Below are 14,591 nucleotides of genomic sequence, written 5' to 3'. Positions count from 1 at the left end.
CAGACTTCTAAGGGAGCAGCTGTAACTACTAGGCAACACCTAAATGTAACATAACTCTATCACAGACTAAAAAAAAAAATAAAAAAAAAAAAAAATCTGTCTTTTCTGGGCAGAAAGATGTTTATGCAGAGACTCAGCATAATTTATTTTTACAGCAGGTACACCAAACCAAGACAGTTAAAAGGCTAAGTCTCCAGAGCTCTAGATGCTATGTAAATAAATGCTAAATAATTGCCTGCATTAAACTGTGGTTCAATGTTCAGCGAGGAAAATAACTCTAGTTTTTTTTAATTAAATTCTGATTTTATCTATAATTCTAGACTGTTCTGCTTGTTCATTTAAATGAAAAGTCATCCCACTTGTTGAGTGCCAAAACCTTATTCTGAAACTGTATGATTAACACCAGTACTTCCAAAAGCTACATATCAAATAGCTTTATGTGACTGACCTAAAGTGCCTCAGCCAGCAGTATAAGCAAACTGAGCTTACCAGGCACACGCATTCTTGCTGTGGATATGTCAATTTACAAACACTCTTCTGAATGACTGAGATAATGGCTGTGAGGACACCAGTCAGCACAGCCCAGAGCTGCACACTCACAGTGGTCCCAAACAGTTTCCTGTGCACAGCAGGATCAGGTAACACACAGAAATGCTCAACTCCAACTCATGCTCACAGCCATGGAGGTGCACTTGAAGGCTCTATCAGTGGGTGTCACCCCACTATTGGATTTCCCTCAATCTGTGGCAGAGTTGGTGGGAAGAAACCTGTGCCTCCACCTCTGCTGCTTCAGGCCACAATCTGAATTCTTGCTATAATCCCATCTTTCCCAGCAATTTAACCCATTAGACTCAACTAGAAGATGCAAGATGGAAGGCAGAGGTGCATGCTCTCCTCTGCATGAGAGAGGGGCTGGAGTGGGCTGGCCCTTCAGGACACATACTCCCACACTAGGTCACAACACAGCTGCTGGCTTTAACTACATTTTTATACAGGGTTTTGGACTTCTCTCCACTGAGCAATGATGCTGGTTGTCAGTAAGTTATCCACTGTGATCCCTCAGGATTTCTCTTCACGGTATTATTAGCTTAGTCTGTGACTCCAGCTTTTATTTGCAGACAATAACCATCCCTGAACAAAAGTCTCCAGCTTGAATAGCTGGTAACTGCACTGTGAGTGCCCAGCACCAGCAGGGAGAGCGACGCTGTCCTCAGGCACCAAGGACAGGTGCATCACTGCTTTGGCAGGATGATGCAGCAGCAGCACCTCCTTCACTGCAGAGCCACTGTCCTGCCAGCCCAGGGGTGACCGAGTCCTGGTGCTTATCTCCAGCCTCCCAGCCACAGACCCCAGACTTTACAACACATAAAAATAGTACATAAAAACCCCCCTGTTACTGACCTGCTTATTTTTTGTAAAATCAGAGTACTGCCTACTTGCTGCAGACACTAGTCTGCTTGTTTAGAAAAAACTTATCCCACTGGCAGACAACCAATATACAAGAACATCTACAAAGAAGCTGTTACAGTTTATCATGCAGTAATCCATGGATTAAGGTCATTAATAGCCCTCGATGACATACTGCCATGACTCCAAGGTGCTTCTGGCTTACAGGATATACAGACCATAACCCCCTCATAAACATTTCTCCTGAGATACTATCTTCTACATCTTCAAAAGAAAAGAAGAAATGAGGAAAAACAGAAGGCAGATGCCTAGCACACTATCTTGCAATGCATAAAAAAAAAGTTATAATGTAAATAAACCACCCTGAGTTTTCTTATCTTTCAGACTGATGTTTTCACAGTAAAAGAGTTGTTGGTAACTGAAATTTTGATTCTCAGAGCTAAAATAGCAAGCCAAGACATTCTCCCATGCCCAGAAGATAAAGCTGTAAGTAAAACTTTCAAAATAAAATCTGAAATTCTCAATTCTACCCTTTAATTATTTATATGAAATAAGCTTTCTCCTTCTGTTTATAGAAGAACACAAATATATCATCATGGAAAACACTGTGTACCCCTCAAATCCCAGGGGGTCATTAATCTTCTTTTATGCAGTACATGAACTATTTTCACAGAACTTTTTAAAATAGTTTTCTAAAGGATGCCTGATGTCATCAGGAAGTCAGAAGAAGCTCATACCCTAACAATATAATTGCTATATATCCTCCAAAGAAGAGAATCCCTTTGCACTTCCTAAACTCATGCTCATATCTGCACTATCCACACATATAATTTACAATGCTATTAATTTACCTGAGTGTCCAATACCAAGAGTAAACGACCCTTTGTGTCAAATCTGAAGTAATGGATAGCCTTTTCTCACTTCCATTGATCTAAATGAAAAAATCTGCACTCTTTCCATATTATTTGTTTCTTTAGGACTCTGGGAATGGCATAGTATTGTGCCACTGTGTATTTTCATTTACCACAAAACAATTATAATTCATAAAATGTACTCGGGAGAATACAATTGTCCTACCAGCTGCAACTAATTCTGTATCCCACAGTCACATGCAATTTTTGTAAACAACATAGTGACATTTGAAAAAAAAAAAACCTTAGAAAGAAATCTGAAAAGCTTCAGTAAACAAACGTTATGATTAACAACATTTGTTTCAATATGCATCTTACCAGGAACAAATCACACATCATTTGCTATTTTACTTTCACTACGATGTAACAGCATTTTCACTACACATGCAGTTTCTTTTTCTTACCTTTAAGGAATCAAAGCAGGCAATAACTCTTCCATTTTCAACCTGGCAACTTTTAGGGGGGTGTGCAAATTTGCATTCTTCGTCAGAGCGTGAACAAGTTCCCCTCTGAAACTGCCTGCACACTTCTAACGTCAGCCATTTTGTGTCTCTTACGGGAGCAACATTCAAAGCCATGATGAGAAGCTGATTTTCAACTTGTAACTCACTGTCAGGTGAATTACGCTGAAGAAATTTCCAAAACTAATGACAAGGGGAGATCAGAAAAAAATAACTTGAATTCTAATTGAAAAGAAAGTTAAAAAAACAAACGGTGGGGGGACGATTAACGGCGTCCAACGCACACAAAGCGGAACAAGCAGAGAAAGTTTATCAGCAAGCAGTCACTCATCAATCATTAAGTCCCACTTGTAGACTTTTGGCTGGGAAAACACATGCTCAGTCGCATTTCTGTCTGTAAAACACGTGGGTTTGTTGATTGCAATCACGGATGCACTGGTTTGAAGCCAAGGTCCATCAATGCAATGGCACTCCTTGATAGAACAGCAGTCCTCTGACGGTTGCCTGCCGATATCGATTACACGAGAAAAGCAATGCAGTCATTTGTTCATGTCCCAGGAATAATAACAATAATCCTTTTTCTGCTTTCAGTTTCCCATCAACTAATTGGCAAATGGAGACAGCTGAGGTATCTTCTGCCAGGTGTAAGGTGAAGGCAATGTCTGGCTGGCAAAGATGGGATTTTGAGAACACAGGCGTAGCAGTCCTCGCTCGTAAAAGTGACTTGGCAAAGGCACTTTTTAAGTCACTGACCTGACAAAACAAATACAGCATCAGTTCACGTGCAACTCATTCAAATCAACATTATGAAACCTACTGCCCCTTTTTATCAGATATTATAAACATACAGCCAAAGTTCATTCCTTTTTTAAAAAAAAAACCCCAAACATCCTCCTTTGTGAAGTTACACGTGACAAAGGAATAACCAGTTGAAACACGTACTGCAGTAATATTCCAGGCAACAATCCAAAAGTTGGGAATGATTTAAATAGACGAATGTGGCAGACACAATAATTAGGCACGCTAGTTGTGAAACAATTCAATCAAATGTGCTTAGTCTCCAAAACTGTATACAAGAACCCGTTTCCATTAATTTATCACTTGGCCCTTAAGATTGTGCTACTGCATTATAAGTTGTTATTCTTTATTTGTTCTTCCTTAGAAACGAGGATGGTAGTATTCTGCTCAGATTTTTGTGTCTCTGTTTCTCAAGGAAAAAAAAAAGCAAAAAATGTCATTTCAAAATTATAGAAAATAAAACCTTCCATAGGCAGACAATAGAGTTAGTTTTCCTGTTAACCTAGAGGCTGTTTTATAAAGGCTTCATGAAAGGGCTCAACCACCAAGTCACCATGTTCCAATAAGTCCTTTCTAATATGAAGCACTCTTTATCTAAATATTCTTTTGATTTAATTAGCATTTGCATACCTCTGCAAATACATCCTTCAGCATCAAAACCTCAGATTCCAATATGACACTTAAACTATTTGGGGACTATAAAATACCTAGGATATTTTACAGAAAAACAGATCTGAAAATCAAAGGATTAGATACTACAAAAAATTTTAGCCCCTAACTATATTTTATACATAGACAGCAAAACCATGAACATGATGTTTTCTTCCATTCAGCTTCAGAGGAACACAACTTCTACTTTGCAAATACCAGCCAGAAACAGTTGATGGATTATTTTTGTGCAAGAAAAAAGAGAAGGGGAAGGACTGGAATAAGTGAGATTTTAAAATATGTCAATAAAAATAGTCCTAAAAACACTGTCAGCTTTTCCATGTCAGAATTACCATTCTGTGCTTGAATTCACTGGTTAATTGAAGTCAGTATTGCTAGTTAAGTGAGTAAGAATTACCCAGTTTCAGGATCAGATCCCAGTTCTGACTTCTAGGTCTTCACATCAAAAGGCTTTTCTACTACTTAGCAATGCTACCAGAAGGGGTTTTACTATGTGACCAACACTTACACCAAAAGTTCCTACTGCTACTATGAATAAAGGCAATGCAATGCTAATTGCTCAAAAATTCAGTTTCAAGTCCAATGTGCAATAAGATGGGTCTGGATGGCACTTATATTTAGCTGTCATAAAGAACAACAAGGCACAAGAGAATCAGTACATTTGTAAATAATTCTATGCAATTATAGTACAGTACATAAATTACAAACTCCTCAAATTAAATATTCTATCAATGTTGTCTGACAGCATCAATGAAGAATGAGATTAAGCTGAAAGCATACAAAGAGGTGAGAAAATACTCACAACTGATGAAAAGGAAAGAGAGGGGAAGACAAGAAGAGCCTCTCCACAAGGGCTTGTTGAGCTGATAGCTTGTTGGGCTGATGATTTAGCTGGCTAATGTAAAAAAGGAAATACTCTCCCTAGGGCCACACATTCCAATTCAGAAATGTCAGTAACTGTTTTCAGTAATAGATGTGGGAGACAGACAGAAATTTTGGGAAAAGGGTAAATGTTATACTGCACACTGCTGAAAGTCACAAGTAGTAATGCTCTGCAGGGTTGCACACCATAAAATTGACAAAGCTGGTTCTCAAGTAGTAAGTGCTAAGACTGAAAAAAACCAGACACAGCACGTGGCAGCAAAGCAAACAACACACAGAATAGAAATGGCAGTAGCCATGGTTTTCAAAAAAGAAGTGCACAGCAGAATCACATACAAGATTTGTGAGACTACAGCAAGAACTCATACTAAAAAGCATTTGGGGTTGGAGGGTAGGAGAGTGAAACACAGTAGCATCCTATTTCTTACCCTCATGTTACATGAAGATGTTCTAAAGAAAGGGAAGCATGAGAGGTTTGTCTCAAAAATCCACATCCTGTCAAACATAATGCCTCCTGATTTCTCAAATCACCAAGTGCCTCAGGAGCTTCTACTGGTGCAAACTCAGGAAGCAGAACTGACTTCTTTCTGAAGGAGGCCATGCCTTCAGCAGAAGGCAAGTGCAAACTAAAAGGTGAGGATAGAATAATTTGGAGTGCTTCATCTCTACCACTTACATGACCTATGTGTTCACAACCCCATACTAGGCAGCTGTCATACCTCCTCTGCCCATCACCTGCACTAGGGGCACGAAGGAAGAGAGGCCACCTTGAAAACCTGAATATGGGAGATGCGAAACGAGAAGAGAGAGAAAAGACAAAGCAGGGAATAAAATTAGCAGAAGCTAAGAAAAGGAGAATTCAGCATATGAGGGAAGTGCTCAAGAGAAGAAAAAAATGGGAATGGAAGGTAGTAAAAGCAAATGGCTGGTTGTGAAACAAAGGAAGGAAGAGACTTCATTGGAAATGGAAGAAAGATGGAGAAAGGTTGTGAACACTGCAAGAGAGAGAGACAAGACAAAATCTTAAAAGGAAAGCAGAAGAGACTGTGGTTACAAGGAAAAAAACAGCAGTTTGAGTAAACAGGGAAGTAAATAAAGGAAAATAATCGAATTTGCTTAAGAAAATATAACAACAACTATAATAATCACCAATAAAATGCCTGCCAGGTCACACACCATTATTAACATCATAGCTCACCTTGACCTCGTGTGTTGCAATACCCACTAATCTGGAGAAAACCAGTGGCTCCAGCAAATGCAACTCAGCTCTTCTTCCCACTATTTCTGAGTCCCAACATATCAGCCAAAGTTAGTTGTTCTGCCAAAACCAATGGTACCTCACCAGCATAAAGCCCTCAGCACCAAGTGTCCCTTATCCTGGCAGAAGGTTTTGTTTGCTTGATGGTTTTGTTTAGTTGTTTTGTTGTTATTATCATTAATGATCCCAGCTCAATACTCCCCACTGGAGCTAAACAAACTATCAAAACTTACAAACAAACAACTGAGCTGCAAAATATTCTGACTCAACATAAGAAGAAATTATTTTTGTCTTTTTACAACTATTAGTGTTTATTTTCAGTCTCTCACACAGTTGAATCAATGGAATTGATCAAGAATGCACACTTACAAATGCAGTTTCCCTTAGGTTAAGTGAAATGCAGTTTCCCTTAGGTTAAGTGAAATGAAATTCATGGACATGTATTTGTAAAAGCTATTTAGCTTTGGATCCCTTTTAGGACAAGCCTTTTGCAGAAAGCTAGCAAGGCATAGGAGTAGAAGGCCTTTGACATGGTTAAGGAAAAAAATCCTTTTAATTATTAAACATAACAAAGCACACAGACACTAGAAGCCCACAGAAAAAGTTCTAAGAAACATGGGGCAGACAGCCTCATCTTTGGGGATTGCAAGGAAACACAAAGCCCTTGCCTGCTACAAGCCAGTTGGATCTTTCAGCTGGAAAATAGGAGCTCTTGCTATCTACAATATATGAAGTACTTTGGTACAGTAGTTTTACTTATCAGCCAGATTATGTGGCAATGGATTATGCAGTATCTGTCTAAAGGTGAAGCTGAGACTTCCTGGACATGATGTATTCACGCTTCAGTAGGTAACATGTAGTAATGAGCAAAGACCCCATCTCCAAAAGTCACCTCTGCAGGTGATGACTTCCAGTAAACGAGCACAGTCCTCTACATGGTCTCACCACAGATCTCTAGAGGAACCACTAAGTCCACTCAAAAGGTGTTAAAACAGTTTTACACTTTTTGAGGTTTAAACACTCTGTATTATTCATCACATTAAAATCTTCAGTAAGAGATGTCAACACTGGGGGTCAATTTGCTGCTCCTCCTGTCAAAATTTATCAACATGATCCATATATTCCTCCTATAAATATACCAGAAACTCAAGAATTGAAAAGTTAGAATACCCTTAGTTGTACTTAAAGGGGACTGTGCAGTTTTAAGTATATAAACTCTTCTTTCCCAGATAGAAGAGATGTACTAAATATAATTAGCCTTACAAGTTTGATGATTTGTAAACAATGCTCTGTTTTAAAAACAAGGAAACAAAAAAACAAATCCAAAACACCTGCAAACCCCAAAGACTCACTATGCTGTGAAAGCAAGGTGAGCTTTCTCTAGGTCACTAGCAGGGAGAAACATCATGACTTACAGACTGCTGCCCAAATTCAATTAAACACATGAACTCAGATGAGAAAAAACTCACCTTCGGGATCTATCTACAGCCACCAAAACTGACCTGCTGGATACTCCAATGCCAATACAATGTATTGAGAACTTACTTTTCAAACCCAGCATGAATATACTTCCACTCTTCAGAGACAAACTGTTTTCTTAGTCAAATGGAAGATCTTTTTCAGGAAGACCAAGGTCAACTCTCTAACCCCAGGGAAATGATATTATTCAATTTTAAGCCCTTGGCCCAAAGCAGGTTGCTGCTACAACTTTTATCCATTTACACAAAATAAAAACTCATGTTGCTTTCTTCCAGAAAATCATGCTCCTAGTCTTAACGTTCAGAAACTTTTTAACAAAGAAACAGTAACTATGACCCTGCAGGAGACACCAAGCACAAAGAACTTCATGTCAGAATTCTAAGGTCTGGCTGGAAGTTGAAAGCAGCAGAAAACAGGCTGTCTACCCTTAGACAGGGTTAACCATAAGCATCACTTAGCTTCACTTAGCTTCACAGCACAAGTTCACAAACCAGCAATGTCTTGACCACATACTACTTTAACTCAGATTCTCATGATGTTCCTTTTTGTTCAGGAAATAGACTGATCTCTAATAACTAGTTTAGCCACTTCTTTCAGCCTAGACTTACTAGTTTTGAATCAGTGATTTTACCTGGGTCAGATAATGTGGGATAAAACACAGCCATTTCCAGACACTTCAGGACATCTGAAAACACAGATTAACCAATGAATGTGCCCCAATCCACAGATGCATCTTCAGACTACTGACAAGAATTGTGTTCCTTCAAAAAGCTGCTGCTTGTTCAGCAGTTGACCTATTTGCAAAGGAAGCTTGCTTTCAACAACATTACACTATGTTTAGAGACAAAACCCAGTGGAAAGATTCCCTGCATAAGTTTAACACATAAGAATGCTTCTGTAACCAGATCAAGTTACATATCCTGAACATTCACAATGGAAATGCAGATATTCAAAGACTGACAACTACTGAACCCTCATCCTTATTCCAGGAAAAGGCATTCAAATCCCACATAAGTCATCTCTTGTTTGCAGCTGCATAGTGGGCTCCACTTTCAAATCATTCAGGATACAGACAAATGTTTAGGAGACACTGGCAGGTGCTTTAGTCCAGAAGATGTGGAACTTTGCTTCTGTTTTTCAACTAAACCTCATTGTTACAGTCTTAAATGTTCTTTTTTCCCCCCACTGTTTTTCCTTTAAATAGCATTCAAGGCCTCCAAACAGAAGAGGAGCTGCCCACTAAAGGACAGCCACAACCCCACAAGCTCACTCCACTGTTGCTTTAAATTCTAGCTACTTGCCATTTCCTTGACTCCCCTGTGAAGTTCTCTCTTGAGCTCCCCCAAACTCCCTGCTGAGGAAAGCAAGACTGCAGCTTAATCCCAGGCTACAGCTGGATCCATTCTGATCTGCCTCATCAGGTGCAGAATAACACAGCAGCACAATGCCCTCTGCCTCACACCTGCTGGCCAACTGAACAGAGACATGGTCCCTGCTCTCATCCCACTTCTGGAGCAGGGAGCAGAGGCAGGACAGGGCACCCACCTGCAGCAGGTCTGGCTCCTCTGCAAGCTCCTTTAGCTACACTGCTGTATCCCACAGGACATGCTCCCTGTCCCTGGAAAGCAAGGCTGGCTCTCAGGCATCACACACTAATTTAAGCCTCATTGTGCAAGATTCCCCGCTAGCCCATACAAAGAGAATCCTACATCAAAAGATGCCAACAGGTTTAAATAAAAAATAATTTTACAGACAAATAATGTGACAGTTAGCATACTTGTTGATCACATTTGAATAAACTACATCTTAAAGAAAGAACATGCAGGAGATTCTCCTGTGGTGCATAGGTTTTTCTCAATCAAACAGCTTTCCAAACTAGGGAAAACAGGACCAGAAGAGATGCAATAGTACAGAGGTATCATTCATCAGTGAGTACTATGTCAGCCTTGTGTTCTCTTTAAATCAATTTCTAATATTTATCTTTTTTATATGTACCCTTACACTAGATATCTAGCAAGACTGGACAATGCACAGTAGAGTTTAGTAGTGTCTGCACAGTTATGTAAAAAGACAGCATTAAAACCAGAAACAAGCTTTTGTCTCTCCTCCGCATTATTGTGGAGTCACAAAAAATAATATCCCTAAATTCAGAAAACAAGAGAAAATAAGACAGGTTTCCATGAAGCATCATCCCTTCTTTGATGGCAAACAAAACTTACAAACATTTCTTTAATAATTTTCAGGGGGTTTTTTCCACTTTAAGATGCTCAGCAGCTCCCACGTGACATTGAGGAAACCAGTATTGCTCAAATGAGGAAGAAGTCAGAATGTCGTATCAGGGAAGCAGCCCACTTGTTTGATAGGTGGCTGGTAGCCAAAACCACTAAATTCTAATCTTGAGTCTTGTATTAATTCAGCATGAACCAGCTCAAGTCGGAAGTGTCAGGACTTGCAAAAAAACCATTATTTATTTTGTTTGCTTGACTTGGAGATCAACCATTGCCACATGTCTTTGCCTGTTATACAACCAGCGATGAACACTTGTGAACTGTAATTCATATGAACACTTTACACAGAGACGATCCTAACTATTTTAGTTAAGCTGACTGAAGTCCAGGGACAGACTAGAAAACACCAGTCTGCTTTATTTAAACTGAGCATGACCTTCAAATCAGTTTTGCTAAATGAGCCATGTTTTCCTTGTCACAATCACTAATGTGCCAGGTTCAGGCCTTTTAGTATGTCTCCCACTATTTACAGAATGGCAATGAGCTTCTTGTAAAAACCTGCCGTTTCCCTTTGAAGCTGGCTTTACAATATAATAACACTAATGTCCTTTGTCCCCGGGGAAGTAGGTGAGGAGGAAGGTGTACCACTGACTGTGAAACAACTGACACAGCCTGGGACCTTTTCAGCAACCCACTGTACTACTTTGCTAATGGACCGTGAAATATTTCTGCTGAACTTTAGGCCAATGGATGACTGCAGCCCACAAGAGTATTTTCTAATACCAAAGTGCTTCGAAGTCATGCTGGAAAAACTAATGCTTATTATGCTTCAGTTAAAGTGCAATTGCAGAAAAGAGTTTTCTTCTTCTAGCAAACTACTTTTGTTTTTATTCTACTCCTCCTCTCTTGGTTTGTACCTTCTCACAGTTTTTAACTTAAACACTTTCTAAGTCCAAACTAACCTGATTTTATCCTCTAGGTGTATGAATTTCATACACAAAATTCTGTTCCCACCTTGACAAGAGGGCAAAAGCAATTTCTGTTTCTGTGCCTCGGCAAGCAGAGTTAATCATCCCCGGCAGCAATGACGTTACCACTTGGCCTCTTGTGGACACAAATGTTTTGCTTTTGGCAGAGTGCAGCACGTAATAGCTATTAATCAAACCCAATTCCCCAGGAAAGGGTACCCCAGTGCATTAGGAGCTTCCACTCACACTCAGCTGCAGACATGCATTGTATTTATGCTTTTTTAGGACTGTAAAATATTTATAGAAAAGTGTGCTTATGTACTGTGAAATTTTTATAGACTGGCATGGAGGGAACGTGTGATCAAATGACTCTTCTCACCTGCCAAAGGACCGATAACATGCTGTTACACAGGAGCACAACCTAAAAGAGCTCAGGCTGTTGTCAATTTTCTATTTTCTCTAGTCTAGTTCTGCTCTAAGCCAAGAAGGCAGAATTCTTGCCGAGGTATTTGTTTATGTGACAAACAGCATCCCTTTGCACAGAAAGACAAGGATAAATCTGAACAAACCAAGGACTGCATGTAAACTAATGACATGTTGAATTCACAAGCTGTACATGTTTTAAGACTGCCAACACATTATTAATAATCTATTCCAGCAAATTACCCGGCTCTGGGAAGTTGCATGGCACATCCAAAGCAAGCTCCTGAGGCAAGGGCAGCAAGAGCACTACCTAATGCTATTAACTTCGACTGCCTCTCAAGTGCTAAAACCATTCTGCTGAACAGATTCCCTACACTAAATTCAAGCATCACTGTTCTGAGATAAAATACCTGCATTCCTGTGCCATTTTCTCCACCTTTTACCTGAGTACAGGATAACAACACACACAAGGATGACCTTAGCAGATGAGACAGAGTCCATCTGCCCAAAATGCAGCCTACGACAATGGTGCATACTAGGTATCTTCAGAAGAGTGCAGAACAAGGGCAGGCAGAGCATGCTAATTTCCATGAATTTTCTCCCAACAAGCTGTAAGTGATGTCTTTGTATTTAACAGGTCTCACTGAATTTTTCTTCCACGGATTTCCTCAATCCCTTTTTAAAATACTGCTCTGTCAGAAATGTCCTTTATAATGTGCATGAAAAGTAGGATACCAAGAGGAAGCCTGACTGGCTCTCACAATTGTTGACAAAAGCATAGACTCAGGAGAGGAGCGTGGATATGGAAGGAAACACTTCAGGACTTCTCTGGAGATTCACAAATACTTGAAAACCACACTTGGAGCTGGGGAGTAAGATAACAGATTACAAAAGCCTTCAAGAGAATCCGTGTTGTTTTACCAGTACTCCTGAATGTGTTAAACTAAAAGCTCCAGCAAAAGTGGAGCTTGGAGAAAAAGACTTTAAAAATCTACCTCAAGAGGAAGAAACACCAAGACCCCTTCCTGTGCACCCCAAGCTGCATCACCTAGGAACACTCCAAAAGCAGGGATCTTTCTTAGCAATCCAGCAGAGAAGGAAGAATACCTGAGAGCCTGCCTGAAGGACCCTAAGTAAGGCACTCTTGCATTCTACCAGACCCAAAGCATTACACAAGCATCTCAAGCATATTTTGGTTGCCCAAGCAAGCCTTCACCATAGTCCATTTTATCACAAGGATTCAATTCCCTTTTCACTCCATTAGTAGCGTGCCCACAAGACACACCACTAGTTTTACTTACTTCCAAAACTAAAGAAATCCTCATGAAGCAGAACACATGCAAGTGCTTTACTGCTTAAGAATCTCACAGGACATACTGCAAAGCCTGATTAGGTGCCTAGGCCAGAATACTTCATATCTTACAGCAGTTAAAAAGATGGAACAGCAACTTAACTTTAAAGTCACCTATAGAACAGCAGATAGTTAACAAGTATCTTCAAAGATTATTTATTTTGATATTTTTAAAACAGTATTTTTTTATTAATATTCAGACAGCAGCTGAAATCTCCCACTAAAAGCCATTTTTTCAAAGACTATTCCCAGCTAAGAAAAAAACAGAAATGTGGGGTTTAGCATGGCCTTGAAGAAAAAAATGTGGTATTTAACAGGTTGGTGTCTATTGATCTCTTCTGAAGGTAGGTTGCCTTTTTGTGCTATAAACAGAGGTGGCTTCCTGCCTGATTATCTTTGGTCCTCGAAGGTGAATAAAGAAAATACTTAATCATGTTCTATATGGAGATGACAGTAAGAAACTTTATTTTCAAAATTCATGCATTTGTCCTCAAGAAAAAGCAAACAATAAAAAACCCTAAACAAAATCAACATTTGAAACTTCAAAGGCTACCTGTGTTGTATTTGACAATACATAATGCAAGCTCATTCTTTCTGGACTAAAATAAATTTGCATTTAGTGAAAATTTGCATTCAGTTGTCAGACAGCTTCTCCTAAAACTGTTTTTGCAACTGGTAGCAGAAAAGAAAATAAGAGCTTTTTTCATATGACTTGCAACTACTGGTGAATGTCTGTTTTCCTGGAAGTCTTGAATATATCTATTTAATTCTGAGGCAAATAATGGAGTTACAACTGGAAGGAGTGCACAATAACTGTCTGCAGACATTGCCTACCAAGTAAACATTTTTTTTCCTGAGCTCCAGGATGACGAATTTTGGGTTTGGTGTGCAGTACTGCTACTGACCTTCTTTTTTGCTTGAGCACCAATTAAGAAGCACTGACCCAATAAAAATGGGTCATATCGATCTGTTGTTTTGATTAGTGTAACATGTCTCCCTCAGTCCAAAAAGCTCACCACCCGTTGCCACTAGAAGAAAGTTACTTTTCAACTCAGTTTCATTTTAGAGAATAACATTTTTTTTTAAATTTACAACTAACAGGAGATAAAGTACTTAAACACAGAAAGGCTACACAGAAATAAGCTCAGAAAGTTTATTGCCCTACAGTAAAGACATTGGATGAGTTCATACTCATTTTTCTAACATGTGTACAGTTCATTTGTCTGTAACAGTAAGAGGACATAAACTACATTGAGGTTTCTGTAAGGGAAAAAACCTGCAAACCACAACAAAAAACTCCAGCCAGTATCTTTGAAAAGCAACTTCAATACATAAAGTCTTTGTTTTAATGTCTCTTAGCTTAGAAGTTGAAAAGGGAATAGATTTAGGCAGCTATGCTGACAGGTTAGGCAGTGTTAATCTATGTCTCAGAGCCAGGCATGTCCCCATCTTAAATCAAAAATTTTCTCAATATTCAAATTACAGCCTCTATTTTAACACAGCTATTTATTGTGAAGAGAGCAGTAGGAAAAAAAAAGTCCTTAAAACGTTGAAAAATCTAGTGCTTTCATGCTTTGACACAATGAATTGCAATGTTTTGCAGTGAAAACTGAACACATTTCCTATAAATGGTTTGACAGAGCCCTCTTCCAGACCTTTTTCTACTATCTCTGCTTAGCTGTAACTGCAGAGATTTCTCCATCCTGCTGGGGATGGCAGAACAGGTAAGCACAGCCTGGCATTTGCCAGCACTTCC

General features: G+C 39.3%; 1 protein-coding gene across 14 annotated transcripts in view; it reads right to left on the bottom strand.

Annotated features, from left to right (window-relative positions):
* MBNL2 (muscleblind like splicing regulator 2) overlaps positions 1-14,591 on the bottom strand; it is a 105,710-nt gene that overhangs the window by 64,894 nt on the left and 26,225 nt on the right. For 12 of the 14 annotated variants that reach the window (XM_056484771.1, XM_056485510.1, XM_056485263.1 and 9 more), the window contains exon 2: positions 2,723-3,532. The exons of the other annotated variants lie outside the window; for them this stretch is intronic. In XM_056484771.1, coding sequence (XP_056340746.1) covers positions 2,723-2,896 — 174 coding nt within the window. In that variant the 5' untranslated portion in view covers positions 2,897-3,532. The remainder of the gene's footprint in view (positions 1-2,722; positions 3,533-14,591) is intronic. 14 annotated transcript variants of the gene reach the window in all.

The sequence above is a fragment of the Oenanthe melanoleuca genome, chromosome 1, assembly GCF_029582105.1.
Source record: "Oenanthe melanoleuca isolate GR-GAL-2019-014 chromosome 1, OMel1.0, whole genome shotgun sequence".
Taxonomy (NCBI): domain Eukaryota; kingdom Metazoa; phylum Chordata; class Aves; order Passeriformes; family Muscicapidae; genus Oenanthe; species Oenanthe melanoleuca.
Note: the sequence above shows the minus strand (reverse complement) of the source record. Positions and strands in the feature narration are given on the sequence as shown.